This window comes from Thunnus thynnus, chromosome 17 (assembly GCF_963924715.1).
Source record: "Thunnus thynnus chromosome 17, fThuThy2.1, whole genome shotgun sequence".
NCBI lineage: Eukaryota > Metazoa > Chordata > Actinopteri > Scombriformes > Scombridae > Thunnus > Thunnus thynnus.
In genome coordinates, this window is record NC_089533.1 from 1,055,478 (window position 1) to 1,082,894 (window position 27,417).

At 39.4% G+C, this 27,417-nt stretch overlaps 3 protein-coding genes across 5 annotated transcripts in view; 2 read left to right on the top strand and 1 right to left on the bottom strand.

Moving 5' to 3' along the window:
• LOC137168121 (uncharacterized) overlaps nucleotides 1-3,987 on the top strand; it is a 5,945-nt gene extending 1,958 nt beyond the window's left edge. The window contains exons 2-4 of the mRNA XM_067570611.1: nucleotides 1,020-1,822; nucleotides 2,024-2,193; nucleotides 2,449-3,987. Of these exons, the coding sequence (XP_067426712.1) occupies nucleotides 1,076-1,822; nucleotides 2,024-2,193; nucleotides 2,449-3,373 (1,842 nt within the window). The 5' untranslated portion in view covers nucleotides 1,020-1,075 and the 3' untranslated portion in view covers nucleotides 3,374-3,987. The remainder of the gene's footprint in view (nucleotides 1-1,019; nucleotides 1,823-2,023; nucleotides 2,194-2,448) is intronic.
• Nucleotides 3,988-7,747: 3,760 nt separating this feature from the next.
• On the bottom strand, nucleotides 7,748-9,260 carry LOC137168293 (uncharacterized). Its single transcript, XM_067570820.1, has one exon. It carries the CDS (start codon nucleotides 8,850-8,852, stop codon nucleotides 7,971-7,973), a length of 882 nt encoding a protein of 293 aa, XP_067426921.1. The 5' UTR covers nucleotides 8,853-9,260; the 3' UTR covers nucleotides 7,748-7,970.
• Nucleotides 9,261-11,993: 2,733 nt separating this feature from the next.
• On the top strand, nucleotides 11,994-20,225 carry LOC137168289 (GRB10-interacting GYF protein 2-like). Of its 3 annotated transcripts, none has more exons than XM_067570816.1 (5): nucleotides 11,994-12,635; nucleotides 14,924-15,723; nucleotides 15,925-16,094; nucleotides 17,625-17,685; nucleotides 17,764-20,225. In XM_067570816.1, the coding sequence occupies exons 2-5, from the start codon at nucleotides 15,427-15,429 to the stop codon at nucleotides 18,820-18,822; spliced, it is 1,587 nt and encodes a 528-aa protein (XP_067426917.1). In that variant the 5' UTR covers nucleotides 11,994-12,635; nucleotides 14,924-15,426; the 3' UTR covers nucleotides 18,823-20,225. The 3 variants fall into 3 exon arrangements, with proteins under 3 accessions (XP_067426917.1, XP_067426916.1, XP_067426915.1); XM_067570815.1 differs by having other exon boundaries at nucleotides 17,725-20,224; XM_067570814.1 differs by having other exon boundaries at nucleotides 17,625-20,223.
• The last annotated feature ends 7,192 nt before the right edge of the window (nucleotides 20,226-27,417 follow it).

The window sequence follows — 27,417 nt, forward strand, 5'->3', positions numbered from 1 at the left end:
TCTCTCCTCCACACATTCCTGTGTTGCTTTTGGTTCTGTTTCTTTTGTTTCACTATACAACACCCACACAGCATACATTCACTCATCCACTCCCTACATGACTGATTTTACAGACTAACCCTACCTATTGTTATCTTTTGTCTGTTTTGAGTACTTTGTGTTAAATAAATTTACTTTTTGATTATGTTCTCACGCTGCCCAAACAATTCTCACACCAAAACACTGCGACAACAACAGAGATGAACAGTCAGAATATATATAATAGTTTGTGTAGAGTGATGGTTAAACTAAGCAAAAATTTTTTTTTAGTTATACACAGGGCTGTAATGGAGGCTAAACGCCAATTAGCCACCTCTCAAATTCTGGAAAGCGTTCAAGCAGACATCCCTTTACAGCTGTTAAAGGCTCAGACCTTCTTCCTACCGCAGCTTCTGTTTTATCTTCCAGGAGCACTCGTTTTGTTTTCCGATTTAACTTTGTATCCTTGTATGAGACACAGAGACCGACAATCCACCGCCCACTCCTGCCGCGCTGGTGTTTTAATCAAACAAACCCTCCGCGCTGAAGCAGACTGGAGCCGCTTTCATGGGACAGACGAATGAATCAGAGTTCAGAGCATCGTGTATGACTGACTGCAACTGACGTGCAGCATCAAATAAAGGAATCCTTAAAGGAGTTTGGGAGGGTAAGGAGATGATATAATGTGGTTTGGGTTGTACTGTATTTGTTTTACTTTTATGAATCCTGGTCTTCATCAGCAGATATTGTTCAGTTGTCATGAAGATGGATGATTAATAATAATTCAAAGTGTCCTCTACTCCACTGGTTCCCAACCCCGGGGGTCCCGACCCCCACTAGGGGTCACCAAAGCCTGTACTGTTCTGAACTGAATATAATTTGAAAGGTCCATAATATGTCAGTTCCTCAGGGGTCGTCAGTTTAAAGGTAAAATAGGGGTCTCTGAGGGTAAAAGGTTGGGAACCACTGCTCTAATGCATCCTCCAACTTTCTTCTTTCAGCTTCCTGTTGATCACACTGCTGAGGTTTTCTGCTCTCTGGTTGGAGGACCTCCATCATGGCCACAGCTGACCAGCTGCTGGAGCGGATTTTCTCCTGGATCGAGCAGAGGGAGCGCTGTGCAGAGAAGCTACGGAAACTGGCCAGAGAGCTGGAGTCACTCAGGGAGAAATGTAACGGCAGTGAATGTATTGGCAGTTCAGTGTCAGTGGCGGGAACTGCATGTCTGATCGGGGCCGGCGTGGCCACTTTGTTCACCGGCGGAGCTGCGGCTCCATTTTTAGGTTTGTTAGGAGGAGTGTATACAGGTGTCGGTCTCACCGTCTCTCTGGCTACTAAACTCACTGAGCACCTTATATCCAGCGACACCATGAAAGATGCACAGAAGATAGAACAGAAGAGCAACGACATTGGAGAAACAATCCAGCGACTGTTGGAGAAACTGAAGGCGGAGAAGAAGGGAGTGAACTCCTTCGCAGACCCAGATGAACTGGACCGACATGTCATGACTGAAATTCTGGGAGCCATGGCGAGAAGAAGTGGACTGAAGCGGCCAATCAACATCAGCTCATTTGGAGATGGTTGGGGGGGGGCGAGAGGGTTTACTGGCCTGGATTCACCACAGCTCAACCCAAACTTAATCAAGCCTGAAGTCATGATGATTGCAGTCGCCGGTGTTTTAATATGTTTCTCATTTAAAGCTGAAGGGAAAGCATCCAAATGTTTGTTTGCTAAAGGAGCTGAACAACTCATCAAAAAAGTGTCATCGGCTGGATTTAAAACATTTCTTAAAGGAGGCGGCATGGTAAGATTATTTAACTATACACATATGACACAGACAATCATACATAATTATCCTTTATAATAACATGTCAAAATGTTGTTATTAATGGATTGATAATTATTGATTTAATGTTTTTATTCATTATATGTTTGATAAATGTGCATTTGCTTTGTCTGATAATACTGAAAATGAATGTATTGATCTCTTCCCATTGACCATCAGGCTGTGGGAGGAGCTGTTGGACTGGTGTTTGCACTTTCAGAGGCCATTGACAACTGGAAAGACATGATCGAGAAGAATCATGTGACTGAGGCGAGCCAATCACTGAGAGACACAGCTGACGCAATCTTAGAGATGACCCGGACACTGAGGGAACAGCTTGACGACATGAAGTATGATGTTTCCTTCGAAATACATTAAAGTGATTCTGTAGGTTTGACACTAAAAAATTAAATCATTAATTGTTTCTTTTTTTTCTGAAAATCTGAATCATGCTGCTAAAGTTTTCTGTCCATATTCTCAGATAAATGAGGATCTACTGCTGAACCATTATTATCATTATTATTATTATTATTATTATTGTTAAATAAATTAATTTAAAATGCATTATTAGAATTGATTTTTTTTTAATTCAATTTCTCCTACAGAAAGGTGTATGAGAGGTTGGCCAGAGTTCAACAAGCAGTTGAAAACAGCAACAGGAGCTTTCATGACAAGAAGACACTGATTGAGTTTGCGATAGAACAGTGTAAGGATGAAACTATGAAGCGATGGCTGATAAAAAATTCAGAGTCTGAAGCTTTCTTCTATCTGCTGGACATGTTTTGTTACCTGAAGAAACGCATTGATGAGGAAGAAAAGAAGAACCACAGTGACAACATTGACATCATCCTTGTTGCACACGGATGCATCAGAGACTACATGATCCCGGCCAGCTGTCTGCTGCCTCTGTCCTCCATCACAGACGTGATCCTGTATTCTCCCTGGAACTGTGTCATCAATGGTGATGTAGCGTATGGTGTTGCTACAGGACGCATGATGCCTCAACACAGAGCGTTTTACTGTAGGAAAAAAGTGAAAATAGGTGAAAACAAATATGTAAAATGTAAAATTCCTCATGAAGGGCATCAGCCCACCAAACTGCCCAACGACTGGAACTCAATGAAGAATGCTGGCGGCCAAAGGATTCCCAACATCATGCTCAGCCCTGTGTATCCACCAAAGGACGGAGCATGGAAAAGGTTTGTGTTTCTCTATGATAGACCCGGCCGACCAGGAAGAAACCGCGTCATTGTCCCGTTCATCCTCCCAGCAGAGAAAGCTTTTTCAGTAAGAGTCCCGTTCTTCATCGTCACTTTGGCTCTGTCTCTGGTGCTGCTTTTCACCAGGTTTGAAGCCACCGTCCATCTCGCTGCCTGTCTGGGTGACAGATCTGCTAGACAGAAGTTTGACCAGGAGTATCTGAAGCGGCAGTACGCCTGCACCATCGACAACACTTACATGCACTCTTCACTCGATGATGTGCACCTGAACCCGGACCTCTACAGAGCTTTTAAAGCTATGTTTGGTTAGACATCTTCTCTGTTTGTGATCAAACTGTAAAAAGCTGAGTGAGAGAACATCAAACTGTAGATTCAGTGAAGAAGTTTTTTTTTTATTTTTCATATCAGTTTAGTTTTAGTTTTAGAACAATGTGTTCATTCATGAGATCTAGTTTCTTCTACATGATGGTTTATGGAATAATTCCTCATATTAATAAACTTTGCGTTCACATTGACTCACAAGGAAACATGTTTGGATTGTTGACAAATATTTCAGCAGCAAAATATCAGCTTTTGGGCAAATACTCACATAAAAACTCCGCACTCATTGTTAAAATCATTCAGAGAACCATGAAAACTGTTGTTGGATCTTTATTTTCTAATATTTGTTTATTTGTTATTATTTTTCTATGAATAAATACTTGACTTTAGAAAATCATTATCATTTTAATCATCATTACAATCTGAAAACTGTCTCCATACTGCAGCCTGTAATCAGTGGAATAAAGTCTGTAAACAGAACTGATTTATTCATATATAGTTTGTAAAACCTGTGTTTTATTGTGGATGCTGATAATAAACTGTGTGTATGTTTTATTCCCACTAATGTACGTATAAGTTGAAATAAATGATTACTGGACTTGCTGGCTGTCTGTTTACTTCAGGATGAAACTGCAGGGATCCATTTGGCTCCTTCAGCTTTTATATCAATGAGATTTTCTCTTAAGATGTAAGATGCACTTAAATCTTCGATCAGTACTTAATGAAAATACACACATTTAACCCGCATAACCCACATTTAGCATTCATAAGCAGTATGTAAACGTTTTATTATTGTATTTGTCAACAACTAAAACTCCTCCTGTGAGGCATCAATAACCAGTGAATAATGATTGATAACAGTCAAATATATACTATAAAATATGCTTAAAACATGAATTAACTGTTAATACACATGTACAAATCATCCACAGGTGGGTTTAAAACTGTTCATTATTCATGAAGACACGTGGAACTTCAAGGTTCATTATGGACTTTGGAAAAAAGAAAATTCTTTACTCAAGGTCCACTTACTAGACCTGCAGACTCTCAGCTGCATCCGTTGGCCTTCATCTGCAGACAGACTTTGCTAAGTTATCATGAGTCTGGAAGAAAAGTATTACAGTAATGAAAACTGGTCAAAAGAAAACTCTCATTTTTCCAGTTTTTATCTAAATTAAAGCAGTTGAGGTCCAGTGAATAAACCTTAAATGATACAAAGGTAAGCAGTAAACTGCCAGAGGTGACAAAGAGTTTAATTACCAAAAACTGAAAAATAATGCAAATTTCATAGTTATAACTCGGGTTAACAAAAAACAGAACAAATCATCTTTTCTGCAGCAATGGAAGTAAATTAAGTCTTGAAAGTTGATGGAAACAATTCCTACATGTTTCCCAACTTTTGCTGATTACTTACAAACCTCTTTGTCTGTATGAAAGCTTGGAGGAGGAAGCGTGATGATCTGAGGCTCTTTAGCTGGATCCAGATCGACTGGAACTCTGGACCAAAGGGACTAAAACAGCATTTTGCAGATTTTGGCTCAGAGGTTCATCATACAGCAAACATACCTGCACACTGTCACAGTTACCTCAGAGGAAAAGATCAAGATGGTAGGCTTCAAATTATGTCGATGGCCAGTGCTGTCTCCAGAGCTAAACCCCACTGAGCTGGTTTGGGATGAACTGGACTGAAGGGTGAAAGCAAAACAACCTGCAAGTGCAACACATTTGTAGGAACTTCAAACAGTGTTGGGAAGAACTTTCTGAACAATATTTGATTTCCATTGTAGAAAGAATTTCACCAGTGTGTTCGCCTGTTATATCTCCAAAAGGAGGCTACTTTGATGACTGTGTTCTAGCTTTAATACACAATACACTGTAACTTATATTATATATATATGCGTATTATATATGTTATATATATATATATTTACAGCATAAACTATGTGAGTTTACATTCTGGACACAGAGGTAACTTGTACAAACTTCTTGACAAAGTCCACCTAGCATGGTGGCTCATTAGCGATTAGCTTAACTCACGATTAGCGATTAGCATGCTAATAAACATTAATTAATGACAATAGAAGTGACATTACAAACTAAATTTGCCACCTGGCGCACATTTAGGATAAGTTAGCTGACACATCACATAACAAGACAAAGTTATAAAAGAAAATTCTACATTACTAACTAGTTAAATATCTGTTTCATACCTTTAATCTGTTGATATGACCAGTGGGTTTTCATGTATGGGGAACTCAGTTTCGTTTCACGGTCAGTCCTCACTACTGACTCTTTGGTGCACCGCCACCCGAGAAAACAGCGTCCGTCTCCAGCAGGGAGAGCCAGGGAGGTTTCGCTGTTTACTGACAGTCTTTGTCGCTTTCCACGATGCATGGTGGGTCTGGATCTCTTACAGGGTCCCGGCTTCCTTTCTTGACTCTTCCAGGTCTTTATTTTCTCTTTCATTAATTTCAGCGTGTCTCCTTTCTTTTTCTTTTTTTATCTTCCTCCTCCATCCTGTCCATCTCTTTTCACCACTCATCCACACTTAGCCCACCCAGTAAACCTAAATTCACAATGAAATCTGACATTTTGAAACAGTTTGTATAGGTGATTAATTGGCGCAGTAATACTGTGATGTGGTCACAGGTGTGTGTTTATAGAGTATTTAATAACTGCTTTGACCGAGACTCAGACAATCATCATCAAAGGCCAGAACTATCCATTTTATAATCCTTATTTTATATTCATATAAAATATCACAATATTATATTATTGAGGCCTCACAGGCCAGACTACATGTTTGTCATGCAAAGGGAGTCCTTCAGTCTCCCAGAATTCCCTGGGTACTTCACACCTGGATGTTAACTCTGCCCATGGACCCAGCTTTGACCCAAGTGAAAAATAAGTATTAATAATTTTTCTATCCTTAAAGTATACTTTTAGCATAAAAAGTGTGTTAAAAGTTTAAACAAGTACATTTCTACTTGTGTTGAAGTATAGTAACAGTGCATTTTAGGTGTCTCCAAAATACGTAATTAGTAAAAGTGTATAAATATCATGTTTTTTTAAGGTTTAACTTAAGTAATATTTTTTAAAAATCTATTTTTAATTATTGTATTTAATGTGCTTTAACAGTATATTTATAGCAAGTTCACTCTACCATGCACTTAATCTAAGATACATTTTATTATACTTTTTAAGAGCATACATTTCAAAATTATTTTTTAAAATGTCCATGTATATTTTTTATAAGAATGCCTGTATTGCATTTAAGTTGTACTTAAGTACTACATCATAAAAGTATATTTTTCTTTAGTGTATGTGCTTTTATAGTATAAGTCTGAAAAAGTTGACTGAAACTGTCATTTAACTTAAGCTATGCTTTAGTATACTTATTTAAATTACACTATTTATGAATGTGATCCTGGATCTGATTTAATATATTATTTTCAAAGTGTATTACATAGTATAGTACACTATAACAAATAGAACTGGCTGTAAAGTTTGCCAGTTGGGTGAGAGAGACTAAGAACAAGAATGAGTTATGATGAAATTTAGGTCCAGGGTTGATGATTAGGCTGCAACTCCATCTCCTCAGCCAGTATCTCGAGGAATGTGAGTATTAATATGACTGGGGGGACTGGATTCATTTAGGCTGATGTATTCTCCATGAAACAGTCAGGTTTCAGTAAGACAAAATAAATCAATATGATGATCTGAGATTAAATCGTTTACTAATACAGCTTTAGATGATAGAGATCTAATGTTTAAGAGTCCGCATTTAATTCTCTTGTTTTGTTGTACTATTGCAGACGTGGTTCTAATTTTTATTAGATTTTTATGAATGAATCCCCTTCTGTTTACTTTGGGACAGACACAGTCTATATGTGGTTTTGGGGACAGACACAGTCTCTATGTGGTTTGGGGGACAGACACAGTCTCTATGTGGTTTTGGGGACAGACACAGTCTCTATGTGGTTTGGGGGACAGACACAGTCTCTATGTGGTTTTGGGGACAGACACAGTCTCTATGTGGTTTTGGGGACAGACACGGTCTCTATGTGGTTTTGGGGACAGACACAGTCTCTATGTGGTTTTGGGGACAGACACAGTCTCTATGTGGTTTTGGGGACAGACACAGTCTCTATGTGGTTTGGGGGACAGACACAGTCTATATGTGGTTTTGGGGACAGACACAGTCTCTATGTGGTTTGGGGGACAGACACAGTCTCTATGTGGTTTTGGGGACAGACACAGTCTCTATGTGGTTTTGGGGACAGACACAGTCTCTATGTGGTTTTGGGGACAGACACAGTCTCTATGTGGTTTGGGGGACAGACACAGTCTCTATGTGGTTTGGGGGACAGACACAGTCTCTATGTGGTTTTGGGGACAGACACAGTCTCTATGTGGTTTTGGGGACAGACACAGTCTCTATGTGGTTTTGGGGACAGACACGGTCTCTATGTGGTTTTGGGGACAGACACAGTCTCTATGTGGTTTTGGGTGGGTAACTGCTCTAATGGAAGTTCAGAGAAGCGTGTAGGACTGCAGCTCTGCCTCCTGGTCTCAACTCTGGGTTGTCATGGTTTTGGTCTGCTAATAAACTCAGCCATATTTCTAGATATGAGAACAGCTCCATCCAGAGTGGGATGTATGCCGTCTCTCCTAGTCAGACCAGGTCTTCCCCAGAAAGTCTGCCAGTTATCTATGAAGCCCACATCGTTTGCTGGACGCCACCTCAACAGCCAGCGGTTGAATGATGAAATGCGGCTATACATGACATCACTGGTCAGATTAGGCAGCGGTCCAGAGAATATGACAGAGTCCAACATTGTCTTCGCATATGTGCACACTGACTCAACATTGATTTTAGTGACCTCCGATTGGCGTAATCGGGAGTCGTTACCGCCGACATGAATAACAATTGTACCATATTTACGTTTATTCTTAGCCAGCAGTTTTAAATTTGACTCAATGTCGCCCGCTCTGGTCCCAGGAATACATTTAACAATGGCTGCTGGTGTCGCTAACTTCACGTTTCTGACTATGGAGCTGCCAATAATCAAAGTTTGTTTCTCAGCGGGTGTGTTGCTGAGGGGGGAGAACCTGTTAGAAACATGAACTGGTTGGTGGTGAACCGTGGGCTTCTGCTTAGGGCTATGCTTCCTTCGGACAGTCACCCAGCCGCCCTGGCTTCCCGGCTGCTCGGGAACTACCGGGGGAGTGGGAGCTATGCTAGGTCGGCCCACACCGGATACTGGGAGCTGGCTAACTACATTAGTTACTGATTGTTTTTGAATGGTGCGAAGCCGCGCTTCCAATTCACTGAGCCTCGCCTCCAGTACTGCAAATAAACTACACTTATTAAACGTACCATTATCACTAAAGGAGGCAGAGGAATAACTAAACATAAGACACACCGAGCAAGAGAGAGCAGGAGAGTGAGAGAGAGAAGCCATCATTAAGTTAGCTGCTAATGCTAGCTGCTGAGCTAAAGTAACTAACAACTGTGCGATTAGCGAGAAAAGTCGCTAAGAGAGACAGCGCTGATAGTGCTTGTGTAGAACTAGCAAAAGTTTAAATATACAGCGGGTATTTATCCACAGTATTAAGAAATATAGCAAAATCAAATGAGTTGAGAGCAGCAACAACGCTATCAGTAAACAGTTGGCAACCGAAAATGACACAATACGCTTACCATAGCATGTTAGCATGTAGCACGATCATCTCCACAATTTACAACTGGGTTAGGGAGTCTATTCCAGTCCCAGATAGCAACTGACTCTGGACCGGATCCGCCTCCAAACCGGCAGATCCGTGTTACAGTCTCACCGGTTTTACGTCCCCGTGCCAGATACGGACCGCATACAGGCTGACGAGTGGGTGTGTCAGTTAGACTCGCAATCAGTCAGCAGAGTCAAAGTAGTTACGGGCCAGATCCGTGGAAACGAGCGCGCGATTTTTTTTCTTTTTCCTTTTGTTCAGTCGTATCAGACCGGACCAAGGAGAAGCAGGAGACCGTTGGCGGCTTTTCTTCCAGCCCTGGAAAATTATTTATAACGGTAAGGCGAATAATGTTGTGGCAAAACAGTATTTAAAGTGGTTTTATGCTTCTTAACATAATTTCAGAAAGTTTTGACTTCCCATTTAAGCTTGCTAATAATATTATATCGGCAACGGCTAGCTTTTTAGCCGGGCTAGCTTACTTAACTAGCTAAGTTAGTTAGAATTAATAATGAATAAACAACTCTGTGTTTGTTATTAGTGATGTTACAACCAATGTTGCCCACAACTTGCTTTTCATCCGCATCTTACTATCTGTTGACGTTACGTTAGCTGCTCATAGGAATGTAGCCAGTAGCATATAGGCTAACGGCTAACCTTAAGGCTAACTGCTAACATTAGTTTGAACCACAGCACAACCGGTCTTTATTTCAGGTTCAGGTTCCCCCAGAGTGCCGCGGATCAGTAGGGTACGTTTTTTTTGTTTTGTTTGTTTTCCTGCTTTGAATTCCCCATCATTACAGTAATTTTCAAATCCAGGCTATAAGTTAGTTAAAGTTTTGCAGTCTTATTGGATAAGTAACGTAAAGAAGTTAAAAATTTCATCTTAAGTTAACTGTAATTCATTGTCTGATCGCTGTGTAATAAGTTGTGTAATGCGCTGCAATATGTATTACCATTGAAAAGCATATTGTATTTGGTTGTTCATTTAGTTGTTGTGACTAGCTAAGAGAGAGGTTCACTCACCTCTGTACTTGTAACGTTAGTCGGTTTGAGAATGGAGAATTTCGGTCGCTGACAGCTTATCTGTCTTACAATGTGATGGACATTCTCTCTCAACAGGGGCTGTAAGGAAGAACCAAGCTGCTAGCAGTGCTCCACATAGTGAGATCGACTCATACGCTATCAGATGGTTTAACTTGGCATCTGACCGGGGAGGTGGCCGCAAAGACCGTGCCAAGGCTAAAGAGGCATTAACCACGGTAAATTTCAGATAAAGCATTGTGCTAGTCTTTTGCAGTAGCACTTATGTTTTGTGTTTTAAACTTCACAATTGGTTGTTTATAGGCATCACAACATTCCACCGAGCAGCAGTGGCTGACTTCATAAAAGGTACTGTATATTTTACATATATTTTGCATTCATGATTACTGTGGCAGCCGCACTAAACACCGATACTGAGTGTCAGTGGTTTTCTTTTTAGCACCGTTAACGTACAAACATTTTAAGTAATGACAGTACACATAGCCTTTTGTTTTTCCTACAGCACACACTTTATTTTTTGACAGTTTGCTAATTTGTATGCACACATTTTGGTTAACATTCTGTCATTTCTTGCTTGCTTTAAATTATGTTGTAACTTTTTGTTTTTCATGGATCCAGCAAAAGAAGTGGCATGAGGAAGTGGAAGTGACAGCAGGCAGTGGGAGAGGTCATATGGGTGGGGATATGTTTGGGATTCAGTTAAATTTTAAGTTTTGTTGGGTTTTTTTTGTTGGTTTTTTTGGGGGGGTAGGGGTCACAGTTAGTTTGGTTGTGAATAATGTTGGTATTGTTGTTGCTATTAAGGTTAAGGTTGTTAGTTAATTGTTTATTCCTGCCAACCTGGTTGAGTTCATTATGCTGTTTTACTTTTCTCTAGTGATCTTTGTATTTTGAATTTGAATTTTAAGATTAAATTAAATTGTAAATAAATAACAATGCTTTATGCTACACACCTGGTGTTCTTGAGCCTTACTGCTTGGTCCCTGACAATTACATTAGTTCTTCCCAGTGTGCTTCGGTGTGTCAAAGGTCAGTTTTTATACTTCTGTTACACTCTAAATTATGGGTTTAAAAGGACTTCGTCTCTTCTTCATATGCCATATGCTATTGTCATATGACATGATTACACTATTTTATATTTACTCAGTTTACACTCAACATGCACAGGTAAACCCAAGTGATGTCATGTTGCGCTTCATTCACTTTTTTCTGGAGTTAATCCACCATGAGTAGAGTACACTTCATTACAGATTTTGACTGATGAGTGTACAGTGAACGATCAACAAAGCAGCATCTCCTGTCGTAACTTATGATTTCTGTTTTTTTTTTTTGTTTTTTTTTAAAAAAACAACCAGTTATGATGATGCAACCATAGTTCTAGAAATTTATATCCAGAGATACTTTTTTTTAGTTTGAATTTAGTTATGGAAAAGATAAAGGTTAGCCCAGAACTAATTCAGATACAGCAAATATTTGAACAAAATGGCTAGAAAGTGATCCGATCTGGAGCTGGCAGAGTACCGGCCCAGATAAGAAAGGACGCCGGCCCGGGTCCGTTTTACAGATCTGGCCCAGAACTTATGGAGGCTCTGGGCCGGATCCAGTACAGAACTGAAGCGGATCTGGCCCACCTTCGGACAAATGACTACAAAATAATCTCATCCGTTCTGGAGCTGGCCCAGTGCCGGCCCAAAAGCGAAAAAACGGATCCGCACCGTTATTGGCCCGTTGTGCCAAAGGACACCGGCCCGGGTCCATTTTACAGATCTGGCCCACAACTTATGGAGGCTCTGGGCCGGATCTGGGCCGTATCATTTTTGCTATCTGGGGTACTTGAGAGAAACTGGATTGATCAACAGAATTTAGCATTTAGGACATTTTCCTTTTTTTCTCTTTTCTGACTTGTTCATAGGTGTTATACAAGTGGCGTGGTTCCTTTAAGAAATAGCTCAGTGCCTAGGAAGTGCGCGTGATGCAAGTGGGTGGTCAGAGGGAGCGAGCACGTGTGACTGTGATGGCGGTGACCGGAGCACAGAGAAAGTTAAGTTAGCAGTTTAGCTGTGACAGTTATAGTACAGCGTATGTACAGTTTGAGCTGTTCTGACTGAACTGCTCCCGTTTCTTGCTTTGCTACCTGTTGATAAAGTGGAGGGAGTTAACCCCGAAGTTAGCGGTGACTTCGGCTCTGGAGAGTAAATAAAGTCTCTCCTGTGCTTCCTGACCACGGTCTGGACGCTGAAGCAGGAAAGGGTAACATAGGGGTAGATAACTGGTTCACACTCCAACATAGGGGTGGTGGTAATGCGCCTTTACGCTGGTTGCCACCCGCAATAAAGCGGAAAAAAGAAGAAGAAGAAAAACAGTCAGTCGAAGGAACAAACTCAGAGCCGAGATTCACAGTCTCAGTCTCTGCTTTGTTTAAAACTTTACTTAAACACAACAGGAAAAGCTTTTGGACTCAGATTCTTACCAAACAGGTAAGAAACGCTTATTTTTCTATTTTTTCATCCAGCTGCAGGTCTAAATGTAAATTTCCTAATCTATACAATAAAAAAGTGTGAACAGCTCTCTGAGCACACTTGGATCACGTAGATTGTGATTCTGCTGGTTGGTTTTGAAGATCTTTTGTGTGTTTATTCTGGGACTTTCTGACTTGGTGTTACTTTGGTTGCCTTTTAGTGGCTGGTCTGTTCTCTGTCTTCCTAGTGTTGCCTCTGCCTTTCCCTCCCCACTTTCCCTTCTCACCTGCCCTGCTCCCAGTGTCTTCCACAGTGTATCAGCCCCCAGCCTGCCCTTGTGTTGTGTCACTTGTTCGTTGATGTCTAATTAATTTAGTTCCTGTTTTATTTTGAAATGTTCTCTCCTTATGTGTTGTTACCTTTTATTTCATGTGTTTTCCTGCCTTTGTTGATTGCCTTATGTGTTTCACCTGTGTCTTGTTTCACTAACAAACAACAACAACAACACGACAAAAACTGAACTGAGAACAGAGGCCTGAACTATAAGTCAAGTTCAACATATCCAGGATGTTCTGGCTTCACTGAGCCCAACTTTGTCTGTCCAGAACCAGAACTATGAAGCTTTTATCAAGCAGCTCAGTAACTCTGGTTGAACAGCTATAAGCTGATAAATCAGAGCTGTTCTTCATATGATATGAGATGAAACAGTGAAACCAAGAACCTGCAGAAAGCAAAAAGTCATATTCAACCAAGTGAGATGTAAACGAGCCTGTAATCATACAACAAACACTAGAAATCATAAATCAATAAAATACATGTAGGAATTATTCTATATGACTGAAGTATAGAGGGAGTATTTTTACTGTTTAGAAACCATCTGAATATGTCACATTACAAACTTAAAGTAACGTCAGACTGTTTCTGTTGCTGAAGCAAAGAGTGTAAAAGTAGTTAATGACTGATGATTTATAATCATGGAGCCAATTAACAGTATTAATGTTTTTATTTGCAGTTTTCATCACACAGTTGTCTCATGTTATTCTGACTGCAGTGATGAATCAGAGAGTAAAATCACTATTAAACTATTAAAATATGTGTTTAGTGTCGTAAACGATCTGACCGTTTTGCACGAAGCTCTGATTTAAAACCAGAAACATGGAACAACTGACCTATAAAAATATATATTGATCATTTTTACTTTAACACTTTATTATAACTCAGGACTGTCCATGTCGTGATCTTGTAGGAATGATGACTCTTTATTTCTAGTGATCTGATTGGTCCATGGTGGCGGTGTTGATCCACCATGTTACCATGGTGATGAACCCCAGTAAGAGGTGAACCAGCGTTGTAGGACTGATCCCCAACAAACAGCCAGAGAGTTGTTTTAACATGATATCTGAAATATAAGAAGATTTTGCAGCTCTGCTGTTATACAGTAATCACATATGTAACAGTCTTGTTTATGTAATCCTTCCTGTACACACCCATGAGATCAGCTGTACGTGCTGCAGCTTGGCTTTAACCAAAGTGTAGAAACAACAGAGTCGAACTTTTCAAACACTTTAAACCAAATGCAGATTATGAAGACCAGCTTTGTAACGACTATTTGTTACCAGTATTTTGTTTTGTTTTCCTCAAAGGAGTTTGGGAGGGTGAGGAGATGATATAATGTGGTTTGGGTTGTACTGTATTTGTTTTACTTTTATGATTCCTTTTTATGCCTTGTCTATTTATTTAACAAATGATTTAAAATATTTTACATATATATTCATTATAATATATATTTAACTGTACAGCTTTTATTTCTTCTTTTGTGTTTGTATCTCTACTTTTTCTTTCCCTTTTAATTTGTACTTATTTGTAAAAAGTCTGTTATTTGTCAACATTAAAACAAATGTAATTTTTAAATCTCTTATGTTACAGAAGAAGTGCTTTACAGCATTTTTAGACCTGTGTAAGAGTTCATTTGTGACCAGAGACGTAACAATTTACTTCAAGGTCCATTTCAGAGCTTCCAACTGTGTTTCCTGGTCTTCATCAGCAGATATTGCTCAGTTGTCATGAAGATGGATGGTTGCAACAAATAATTCAAAGTGTCCTCTACTCCGCTGGTTCCCAACCTGGGGGTCCCGACCCCCACTAGGGGTCACCAAGCCTGTACTGTTCTGAACTGAATATAATTTGAAAGGTCCATAATATGTCAGTTCCTCAGGGGTCGTCAGTTTAAAGGTAAAATAGGGGTCTCTGAAGGTAAAAGGTTGGGAACCACTGCTCTAATGCATCCTCCAACTTTCTTCTTTCAGCTTCCTGTTGATCACACTGCTGAGGTTTTCTGCTCTCTGGTTGGAGGACCTCCATCATGGCCACAGCTGACCAGCTGCTGGAGCGGATTTTCTCCTGGATCGAGCAGAGGGAGCGCTGTGCAGAGAAGCTACGGAAACTGGCCAGAGAGCTGGAGTCACTCAGGGAGAAATGTAACGGCAGTGAATGTATTGGCAGTTCATTGTCAGTGGCGGGAGCTGCATGTCTGATCGGGGCCGGCGTGGCCACTTTGTTCACCGGCGGAGCTGCGGCTCCAGCTTTAGGTTTGTTAGGAGGATTGTCTTCTGGTGTCGGTCTCACCGTCTCTCTGGCTACTAAACTCACTGAGCACCTTATATCCAGCGACACCATGAAAGATGCGCAGAAGATAGAACAGAAGAGCAACGACATTTGAGAAACAATCCAGCGACTGTTGGAGAAACTGAAGGCGGAGAAGAAGGGAGTGAACTCCTTCGCAGACCCAGATGAACTGGACCGACATGTCATGACTGAAATTCTGAGAGCCATGGCGAGAAGAAGTGGACTGAAGTGGCCAATCAACATCAGCTCATTTGGAGATGGTTGGGGGGGGGCGAGAGGGTTTACTGGCCTGGATTCACCACAGCTCAACCCAAACTTAATCAAGCCTGAAGTCATGATTGCAGTCGCCGGTGTTTTAATATGTTTCTCATTTAAAGCTGAAGGGAAAGCATCCAAACTTTTGTTTGCTAAAGGAGCTGAACAACTCATCAAAACAGTGTCATCGGCTGGATTTAAAACATTTCTTAAAGGAGGCGGCATGGTAAGATTATTTAACTATACACATATGACACAGACAATCATACATAATTATCTTTTATAATAACATGTCAAAATGTTGTTATTAATAGATTGATAATTATTGACTTAATGTTTTTATTCAATATATGTTTGATAAATGTGCATTTGCTTCATCTCATAAGACTGAAAATGAATGTATTGATCTCTTCCCATTGACCATCAGGCTCTGGGAGGAGCTGTTGGACTGGCGTTTGCACTTTCAGAGGCCATTGACAACTGGAAAGACCTGACCGAGAAGAATCATGTGACTGAGGCGAGCCAATCACTGAGAGACACAGCTGACGCAATCTTAGAGATGACCCGGACACTGAGGAAACAGCTTGACGACATGAAGTATGATGTTTTCTGTGAAATACATTAAAGTGATTCTGTAGGTTTGAAAGGTGTCAGTAAACAGTTTGTAATTTCCTCATTTAGAAAGAACAGCAGCTGCAGTAAGTTTGGATTCATGTTAGATAAAAAACTCCAGACCAAAACAGAAACATGTGTAAACCACAACTGCAGTATAATTCTCTTCACTGTATAATCTATAATCCTCTATATCATCTCCATCCATGATGCTCCAAGTGTTTGCCAACAGTGAACTGTTAGGAACATACTGATCATGCAGATGAAAGGGTTGAAGCAGGTTATGTCACAGCAGCTTGAAGCCGAATCATCATGAAAAAGAGACATTAGAATCAGAGAACAGCACCAAACACTCCAGCAACCAATCACCACCCCACTAAGAATGTCTTAGAAACCTCCTGCCAGGTTCAGACTACACGATATCAGCTCAATGCCAACTCCACCCAACAGACATCGGGCATCAGGACTGAAAAAGGGCATCAGGGAGGACAATATAAGTAGTGTATCATAGTGGACGACAACTGATGCCACATCTGGAACGTCCCAACAAAAAGACAAGTCCGAATTTCTTCACTATCTGTCACCTTGTTGAGCAACTTGTTGCTGGTACTGCTCATGCTGGGAGGTGGAACTGTGAAACAGAGGAAAGCTTTCAGGCAGAGTTCAGCACAGATATTAGCTTCTATGGAAACACGAGCAGATGGCAAGAGGAGACTCACTACTCACCTAGGAATGTGCTATAAATCTTTTTCATACATACAGTAAGACAGTCCCCTCTGAGACAGCACAGACATACACCAGCCAAGAGATAAGTACAGAAATGAGTAATAAATGATAAATTTTAATGTTTCATTTTAATTTACTTCAACACTGGCACCTCCATCTGTCAGATCGGTCGGGTACCAACATGCAGTCTGACTTTTCGCTCTATAATTGTCTAATTTGACACAGTGACATCTTATCAGTCAAAAATATTGTGCGGTCTGAACCTGGCATTAGCAATCAGTCATGGCACCCTTCCATACTCCTTGGTCATTAAACCACACACCATAGTAACCATCTAACAACAAAGTGACTCTTGCATCTGCAGAGCAACATGTTGAAGTAGCAGCAACTCCAAACCCTCCTGCAACTCTTACAACTCAGCAGTTGACCAATTATCACCTTACCAGAACCCTAAACTGAACACCACAGACATCACCTAGCAGACACACCAGCCAGATGACTTTAGCAAAAGCAGAGAAACATACTGTAGTAATGACTCAAAACATCACAGCAACCAACAAACCTTAGCAACCACATACAGTAGCTCCCAGCAAGTTGTAGCTGTGATCTACAAATAGTCCTCAAAACTGCTTAGCCTAAGACTTTTTAAAAATTATTCAGTTCACAATTATTTCTTCTGAAATCTAATTTCAAAGTAAATCTAGTTGGCTTTGGTGTTTCAACATTGCTACCATCGATGTTGGTGTTTTTAAATTATTCTGACTGTATCTTCACTGTCGTTGTTCACAGGAGGATGCTTGAAGAGATGGAGAAACATCAACGAGAACAAGAGGAACAGCTTCGCAGAGAGGTCGCCAGAAAACAAGAAGAGGAAAAGCTTCGCAGAGAGATCGCCCGAAAACAAGAAGAGGAAAAGCTTCGCAGAGAGGTCGCCAGAAGACAGCAAGAGGAACAGCTTCGCAGAGAGTTCGCCAGAAAACAAGAAGAGGAACAGCTTCGTAGATGTGCTGCTGCGATTTCTTATTCTCTTTCCAGAGAAATGAACAAAAAACGAGATAGTGGGGATGAAGAGAGAGATCATGAGGAGGACGAGAGTGATCGGGGGGATGAAGAGAGAGATCGTGAGGAGGAAGAGAATGATCGAGGGGATGAGGAGAGAGATCGTGAGGAGGAAGAGAGTGATCGAGGGGATAAAGAGAGAGATCGTGAGGAGGAAGAGAGTGATCGAGGGGATGAGGAGAGTGATAGTGAGGAAGAGACAGAGGAAGAGGAAAACAAGCAGAGTGGCGGAAAGCAAAAGAAAAAGCTGGTTGTGTTGATCAAAACCAGAAAAAGTGACAGTAATGAAGAAAACAATCACAAGTTTGAGACCAACCCAAGTCCTCCTGGATCAATAAGGATGGGGCTGCTCAATGTTCAGTCACTGACAGCAAAAACAGAAGAAATCAAAGAGCTCATAACACAAAACAGCTTGGACGTCTTTCTCCCAACTGAGACATGGTTAAAAAGGAAAGGTGGAGATCACGTTCTCGGGGCAGCTTCACCAGAAAATTTCAGTTCCTTTCATCAGGTGAGGCCAACTCGAGACACTTTCAATGTCAAGCAGGTGAGGAAATCTCGAGGGGGAGGGGTAGCGATTCAGTATTCACAGGTGTTACAGGGTGAAAAAATAAAACTAACAAAAAAAGGCCCAGAAACCTTTGAATATGTTGCTGCAGAGCTGCAACATCGTGAGTGGGGCCAACCTGTCCTGCTCATCAATGTGTATCGCCCACCGGGTAACTTGAACAGCTTGACCCAGTTCCACCGATTCCTGGAAGAGTTTCAAAGTCTTTTGGATGAAGCTTCTGCACGTTACAACAGCATCATCACTACTGGCGACTTCAATATTCATGTTGAGAATGAAATGATGAGCTCAACTACTGAGTTTCGACAGCTTTTGGAATGGTATAATCTTGTTCAGCATGTAGAGGAGCCGACAGGATGACGGGATATCAGATCATTACACCGTCATTTTCAATGCAGAGCCGGTGTCAAAAGAAACAGATGACGAAGAGAGCAGAAAACGATACAAGAGGAAAGAGGAATAGAAAATGTCGTGTTATAAAAGATGGTGCAGATTCAACTGCATAATTTGACTCAACAGAATTACATCTATTAATTTCAATTCATGAACAAACAGTTCAAAATGTTAAGTGAAAGTCATATATTTCCTTATGTAGCTATGACAGATCTTTACAATCATTAACCAACTGCAACTTAAAATAGTGCAGTTTGAAAGGCCAAAACGGAAACAGGACAAACAAATATTTATCTTTATTCTTTCAAATTGAGCTAAAAATAAACTGAAACATGTTTCTAAAAGAAGAAAATGTATTCAAATGAGTAAGAAAAAAGGAAACCCTGAAATATTTGAAAAAGTAAAAATTAGAAATGCAACATAAAAAGGTCAAAACTCCACCAACGCTTCAGTGTAACAAACATCTTTATTGTGAAACCAACATGTTTTGTCTCCGATTAAATAAACAAACTTCAGACTTTGTTCCTTCTCTGCAGTTTGGAAGCAGGTGAAGTTTGGCCAGAAACCCAAACTCTAAAACATGCAATGTAAAAATGTTTGGAGTCACTGCAGTAAGAATAATAAAATCCTTAACAGCAGCCACCAGATTCATATGAACACTAGCCAAGAATTAAATGTACAGATTAGATGTGCATGTTCAAATGGTGTCTAAAGTTATTGTTTAACAAAAGACAAATAATAGAATTAAACAACTTTACAGAAGTAATTAACTTTAACATTTTTGAAAACAACAACACTTCACATATGTATATAGTACATTTTGACCAAAAAAAGTACAGAACTGTACAAGAGTTTTAGATGTGTAGCCTGTCTACACTCTATATTATGTAGATGGGGCCCTGAGTTCTTCATCCTAATTTCCTTTGTTATATTATCTCTGATTAATTTAATGTCTTTAGCTTGGGTCACTTTGGAAATTCTATACCTCTTGAATATAACTTATTGTGAGAACACAGTGTAACAAACAATTGAGTGTACTATCCCTTTAACACAGTACAAGACCACACTCTAATATAAGTTGGTATATAGTATGAAGGCTATATAGCTTTCAATCTCTGAAATAATAAACACACTCAGAAACCATTTAAAATTAGAAGTAATAATTTCCTCCTTTAATTCTAAAGCAAAATTAAATGAAAATAACATTAAATTAAATACCAGGAGTGTTCACTGCTTTTGTTTCACAAGTCACACAGTAGTTTTCCCTTTTTACCTTTCCAACTTTAAATTATATGTTTTAACTTGTCCACTGAATTATTTAAGTGACCTTACTCACTTACTTTTATATATATATATATATATATATATATATTTTTTTTTTTTATTATTATTATTTTTTTTATATATATATATTGTAAACATCAAGGAATAAACAGATACTTTGTTTTTTGTTTTAACAGTTTTGAAGGTGGAGTTAAATTTAAAAAATGTACGTAATTATCAAGAAAATCCAAACATGTATTTTTGTATTTGGTTATATTTGTATATGCACTATGTTACTGTCAGTGACTACGTTCACATGCACACTAATATTCCACTATTATTCCGAATATGACAGTGTTCAGAATTTGATACGGGTCATGTAAACAGCATATTCTGTTTGGATGTTCTGAATTAGGCCTTATTCCAAAAAATGTCGCATTTTCCGATTAATAAATGTGTGATATACTCATTAATCAGGTTTTAGGAGCATTCTTTGGACATGTATACAGCACATTCAGAATGTGCATCATAACTGGGGTTTTACTGTAGTTTTACCTGTTTATGTTCAGCTCTGTGGGATATGTGGGATTCAAGAATAGGGAAAACTGAAGTATGCACCACTGCTTTCATTAGACATGTAAACAGCTTAGTAGGAATATTTTGTGCATGTAAACGCGGTCATTGCAAACACTGATGAGTGAAAATGATGTTTTCTGTAATTTATCACTTATATTAATGTTCTTGAATGTGTAAACCAGTTTAAATTCTGAGATTTGATTTGGATGCTGTTCACACAGAAATTTGTCACTGGTGTTTAAGTATTTAGTAACTGATCATTTCGTTACTCACTTTCTTTACTCACTGTGATCATTTCTTTACTCATAATAAAGTAATAAATATGTTTTATGAGTTTTGGTTCTTCATACTGTGTGTAATAATCACTTCATCAGTGAGTGTCGTCTGCTGCTCAAACACCAGATGGCAGCAGAGGTCAGTCTGTCAACCACAGACCATCACAGACTAAACAACAGTTATAAAGTCATATAATGTATGTCACTTCTATAATATAATAATAATCAAATTTAAAAAACCAGTAAAACTGCATTGTGATTTTGTGTTTGGGACTAATTTACAGGAGAAGAGGTCACACATACTCTGTACTGCACTGTGAGGACATGACCTCTGTGATGCACTGTAATCTAATACTGATCATATATCTAATACGGTTTGACAGAATGTGTCTGATAGAAATAACACAAACAGAAAATGTAAATATTTATTACTGAAGGGACAGAACAGACATGATGTAGCAATACAAACTGGTATAAATCATCTGCTCAGTTAGTGAAATAATAACTGAGACTGCAGCTGTATGTTTTTCCCAGTGGAGCTCAAATGCACTTGGAACAGAAATAATTACATTATTGTGTGATTGCTGAAAATAATCATGTTCTTCTCACTCTTTATTCTTATTCCGTCTTCCGTACGTTTTTTGCTGTGTTTCAACTGCTGCATACTTTGTGCTATAAAAACCATTCAACTGTCAATCTGTGCAACTCATTCAGCAGATGTGTGCTTATATTTTTCTGAAATGTAACATGTTTCAGTGATTTTATATAATTTTTTAAAACATTAATGTTTATAATGGCAGTCTATGGGACCAACCGTCGGACTGAGTTGGAACCTTGGTCACTTTGACACTCAACTGTTCGGAAGTCCCTTATCCTACAGACGCTCTCTTTTGTAGTTTTTCAGCAATTTAAGCCCAAAGTCAGGGGGGTTTTCAGACTTTTTCAGGTCTCACCAGTGTGTCATGTGATCAGGCACAGTGGAGAGCACAGATAATTTTAGACCAGAAATGTTTTTCTAAACTGCTGTCACTCTCACAATTTTAACTCCTCAAGCACATATCTTGCCTCAGTATGTTGCCACAAGCCTCCTCTCTCTCAAAATGTAAATACATTTCACATAGGACTTATAGTTTTTGAGATCTGAACCTTAATTGATAGAGTCCCTGTTATGTTCTCATTGACTGCAATACAGTCTGCAGGATGTGTGTCTCCTTTCACTGCAGTTTCTTAAACTTACAGATTCTCTCTTCCTTCAAACACTTTTTACACATATCAGTCATTCTCATGTTAAACTAGTCTTGCTTTCACTAATGATGTACAAATCTCTGGGCTTCGAGCTCTGGTTTGAGACAAATACATTTTCCTCATCAAAATGGAGATTTTTTCCTCTCATTACTGGGAATGTCTGTTGGCACAGTGGTTTAGAACACTGCTCTCATGATCAGCTACCCCTTAGATGACAAGGTTGTGTGTTTGATACTTGCTCACTGCAGTGCTCCTCATAATATTGCTGTCATGTGCAAAGATGCTTTCCATCTCTATCATGTACCATAAGTCAATTCCTCTCTAGCTTACTTTAACATTATTACCTAAAGCGTGGATTGCTATTCTTGTTACATACATCTTTTCCAATTCTACAGATCCAGTCTGAGTAGTCCAGTGGTTTAAGTTCATGTAGTTTTTCAGCAATTTAAGCCCAAAGTCAGGGGGTTTTCAGACTTTTTCAGGTCTCACCAGTGTGTCATGTGATCAGGCACAGTGGAGAGCACAGATAATTTTAGACCAGAAATGTTTTTCTAAACTGCTGTCACTCTCACAATTTTAACTCCTCAAGCACATATCTTGCCTCAGTATGTTGCCACAAGCCTCCTCTCTCTCAAAATGTAAATACATTTCACATAGGACTTATAGTTTTTGAGATCTGAACCTTAATTGATAGAGTCCCTGTCATGTTCTCATTGACTGCAATACAGTCTGCAGGATGTGTGTCTCCTTTCACTGCAGTTTCTTAAACTTACAGATTCCCTCTTCCTTCAAACACTTTTTACACATATCATTCATTCTCATGTTAAACTAGTCTTGCTTTCACTAATGATGTACAAATCTCTGGGCTTCAAGCTCTGGTTTGAGACAAATACATTTTCCTCATCAAAATGGAGATTTTTTCCTCTCATTACTGGGAATGTCTGTTGGCACAGTGGTTTAGAACACTGCTCTCATGATCAGCTACCCCTTAGATAACAAGGTTGTGTGTTTGATACTTGCTCACTGCAGTGCTCCTCATAATATTGCTGTCATGTGCAAAGATGCTTTCCATCTCTATCATGTACCATAAGTCAATTCCTCTCTAGCTTACTTTAACATTATTACCTAAAGTGTGGATTGCTATTCTTGTTACATACATCTTTTCCAATTCTACAGATCCAGTCTGAGTAGTCCAGTGGTTTAAGTTCATGTAGTTTTTCAGCAATTTAAGCCCAAAGTCAGGGGGTTTTCAGACTTTTTCAGGTCTCACCAGTGTGTCATGTGATCAGGCACAGTGGAGAGCACAGATAATTTTAGACCAGAAATGTTTTTCTAAACTGCTGTCACTCTCACAATTTTAACTCCTCAAGCACATATCTTGCCTTAGTATGTTGCCACAAGCCTCCTCTCTCTCAAAATGTAAATACATTTCACATAGGACTTATAGTTTTTGAGATCTGAACCTTAATTGATAGAGTCCCTGTCATGTTCTCATTGACTGCAATACAGTCTGCAGGATGTGTGTCTCCTTTCACTGCAGTTTCTTAAACTTACAGATTCTCTCTTCCTTCAAACACTTTTTACACATATCAGTCATTCTCATGTTAAACTAGTCTTGCTTTCACTAATGATGTACAAATCTCTGGGCTTCGAGCTCTGGTTTGAGACAAATACATTTTCCTCATCAAAATGGAGATTTTTTCCTCTCATTACTGGGAATGTCTGTTGGCACAGTGGTTTAGAACACTGCTCTCATGATCAGCTACCCCTTAGATGACAAGGTTGTGTGTTTGATACTTGCTCACTGCAGTGCTCCTCATAATATTGCTGTCATGTGCAAAGATGCTTTCCATCTCTATCATGTACCATAAGTCAATTCCTCTCTAGCTTACTTTAACATTATTACCTAAAGTGTGGATTGCTATTCTTGTTACATACATCTTTTCCAATTCTACAGATCCAGTCTGAGTAGTCCAGTGGTTTAAGTTCATGTCACCTCTCAACTCCTTTTAGATCCAAAGGTTGTGAGTTCAAGTCCCTCTTAGGGCAGAACCCAGTAGTCGAAGGATGCAGGAGTGCACAGCTGATGTCAATCTGCTTAATGAGCTGAACTGAACTGCTTTTTTGTCAATTTTATGCAATTGACAGGCTAAATACCCAAATCTGGCCAGGTGTTGCTGTGTGACATGTTAGCTCAATGCGTAGCATGTCTGTCTTACAAACATGAGGGTGTAAGTTCAATTCCAACTATTGCTAATTTTAATCTTGGTAGATTTTTCAATACTCTTCTGCTTCTAGTTATGCAATCTAAATTCACTTTCACCAATCACACGCAATTTCTACAGAAATTGCATTTTCTAGTTAATAATTATAATTAAATAAGAAATAATAATAATTTATAATTCTAATTAGAATTACAATTATAAACAAATAATTTTGGCTGAAGCAAAAGGACAAAAGGCTGCCAGACATTCTACATACGTGATACTGTATTTTATGAATAAATATGAATGATGTTAGAGAAACCATTGGCGCTTTCCACAGACAGTTTGCCTAATCTATAGTTTAACAATCACATAACATTACAAACATTACAGTTGGGCTTTTTTCACGTCTAATCCTTTTACTCTCCCGTCTGATCAGCTGACCAGTCAATAAATAGACGATCAACAGGGTGAGGACATCAGGTAAAATCAACTTCCACATAGGACAGACCTGTGTCTCCTCGTCTCTGACACATTTAAGTGATTGGTACATCCTCCATGATGGCAGACTCTGATCGATTTCTTGGTCACAGGCTGGAGGAGCGGAGACAGAAGGAAGCAGAATTAGCAGAATGAGAATGAAAACACCCTGAATGTTTGTCAAAGTCAGCGTATCTGACTGCATGTGATTGTGTGTGTACATGTATTAGTCATTTCAGGGACAAACAATCTGTTCACACTCTACATTCCCACCGGAAGACCACACAGTCTCGGCTAGGATCTCGTCATGCCTTGCTGATATATCAGCATGGATGAAAGAACGCCACCCTCAGCTCAACCTCTATAAGACCGAGCTCCCTGTCAACACAGCCAGTCCTTCCATACAACAAAACATCCGCTTCCAGCTCAAATCAACCCAACTCATGTGCAGAAAGTCTGCCCGGAACTTGAGTGTCATGATGATGACCAACTAACCTTTAAGGTTCACGTGGCCTCAGTCGCTCCGTCGCATTGGTTAGCCCTGTACAACATCAGGAAGATTAGACCCTACCTGTCTGAACATGCAGCACAACTCCTGGTTCAGGCTCTTGTATCATGTGATTTTCTATATTTGTCTCCATGTTTGGATCCAAACCATCAATGACTCAGTCTCCTCTCTACGACACCATGTAGGAGTAGTAGATAACTATCTAAACACCTGTTAATCCCAATAAATATAACTCATAACATCTTATAAACTTACCAGATCAATGATAATTTGGTTGAGTTGAGTGGAACAGATTTGTGTCAGTAACAGTACTTTGGGCCCTCTGTTTGTTGTGAGTGGATAAATGATCGGTTACATTTTTAGTCTTGTAGTGTAACACAGAGGATATGTATTTATGAGTCATGTTTTACCAGATGAGTATTAACATCAGCTGCTGTCACTCCGTCAGTCCTCCCTTCCTTATGACGTCTGCCCTCAGATACGACCCTAAAATTGTTTTATAAACCATTTTATTCTTGAATGAATTCATTCAATTCACTTCAATTTTATTTATATAGCGCCAAATCCCAACAGAAGTTATCCAATCTGGAAACTTTATTCAGGAATCAGGCTGCAGGGTTCGCCAGACAGGAAAGTATAGATGTTCTGTGGAGAGCTGGCCATTAGACCACTGCAGAAGAAAAAGACATAACAAGGTGATGTCATTAAAAGAGTGGCAGTCAGATATTTCTGTTAGTTAGTAGATTTTTTTCAAATTTACAATGTTTCCACACAGGGTTTTTTTTACGTGCAGATTGGAATGTGAATAAAAACAGGTGGATAGAAACACAACCAATGCTCGCTGGGTGGTAATAAGTGAAGCAGTAAGAATATATATTGTTACCCTGTTAGAGGACCCAGATTTACATCTTGATATTGGGCTGAAAAATACACCACCACAACACCTTTAGATGGTTATTAGCATAAAGTCAAACTTGATTTTTAGAAAATTTTCACTGTGGCACTGACACTCCCGGATACCACTGACGACTACAAGAGTGCTATTAAACGTAACTGGACCGAGTGAAGAACTGGAGAAAGCAGCTGATGAGCTAAAGAGGTGGACTCGAAATTTCAGAGCATATGTTGAAAATAAAATGTACAGATTGTTATGATCATGACTTGAAGGACACATATTCTCACATTTCCAGCTCTATATGTATATTCTGGGGCTCTACTGGAATATCTTTGTGTGATTTCCAGTTAAAAACTCCTTATTTATCTTCTACTGGTCCTTTATGCAGCCCCTCAGTTCAGCCTGTCTGAAACAGGCCGTTTTAACTCCTGTCTCTTTAAACCTCAGGGACAACATTATAGGCCTTTTTCAAACACGTGCTGGTTTGGCTAAACTCTGTTTGACTCAGTTTGACTCAGTGCATCAGCCCAGCACAGCAGGGTTTTGCATCTCCATTACAACAGGGCTACCTGTTTGAAGGTATGTCTTTAACAAAAGCAACGTGCTGTATACATTATGGCTGTGACTATTGGTCAAAGTGGTGGTTGTAAAACAGTGGATAAACACATTTCATTTACTATAATTTCTTCACAATAAAATTCCCCCTGTTAGTTTGTTAGTGAAAAGCTTTTAATATGAAGCAGCAGAAGCAAGAAATGTGTTTTCATCAGCAGTAACTTAACACAGCTCTGATAAGGCTGAAAGCAATCAGGAAACAGTAAAATAAAGCGGATGTGTGCCACGCCCGCTATGTGACACTGAATCAGGTGATTTACAGGAACTCACAAATACTTTATAACATTACAAAAGTCTGTGGGGATTTTTGTTATGACCTGAAGAACAACTTGTTCAACAAGGTATATCTGTTTTATTATCAGTGATACTTCATCGTTCCTGTTAACACATAATTGTCTCTCTGGTGAACATCAGTCATGTGTTCAAACACTTCAAAATGTCTTTATGTTGATGTCTCTTTAACAGTGACCCAGTGGATGGATGTTTGGAAAGCAGAGAGCA

Bases quoted from the DNA above. Each gene is read 5' to 3' on its own strand.
- LOC137168293 (XM_067570820.1), bottom strand. From the start codon at position 8,852: ATGATGGCTTCTCTCTCTCACTCTCCTGCTCTCTCTTGCTCGGTGTGT.
- LOC137168289 (XM_067570814.1), top strand. From the start codon at position 15,427: ATGACTGAAATTCTGAGAGCCATGGCGAGAAGAAGTGGACTGAAGTGG. The intron at 15,724-15,924 runs GTAAGATTATTT...ATTGACCATCAG, and splicing joins TTCTTAAAGGAGGCGGCATG to GCTCTGGGAGGAGCTGTTGG. The intron at 16,095-17,624 runs GTATGATGTTTT...CGTTGTTCACAG, and splicing joins AAACAGCTTGACGACATGAA to GAGGATGCTTGAAGAGATGG.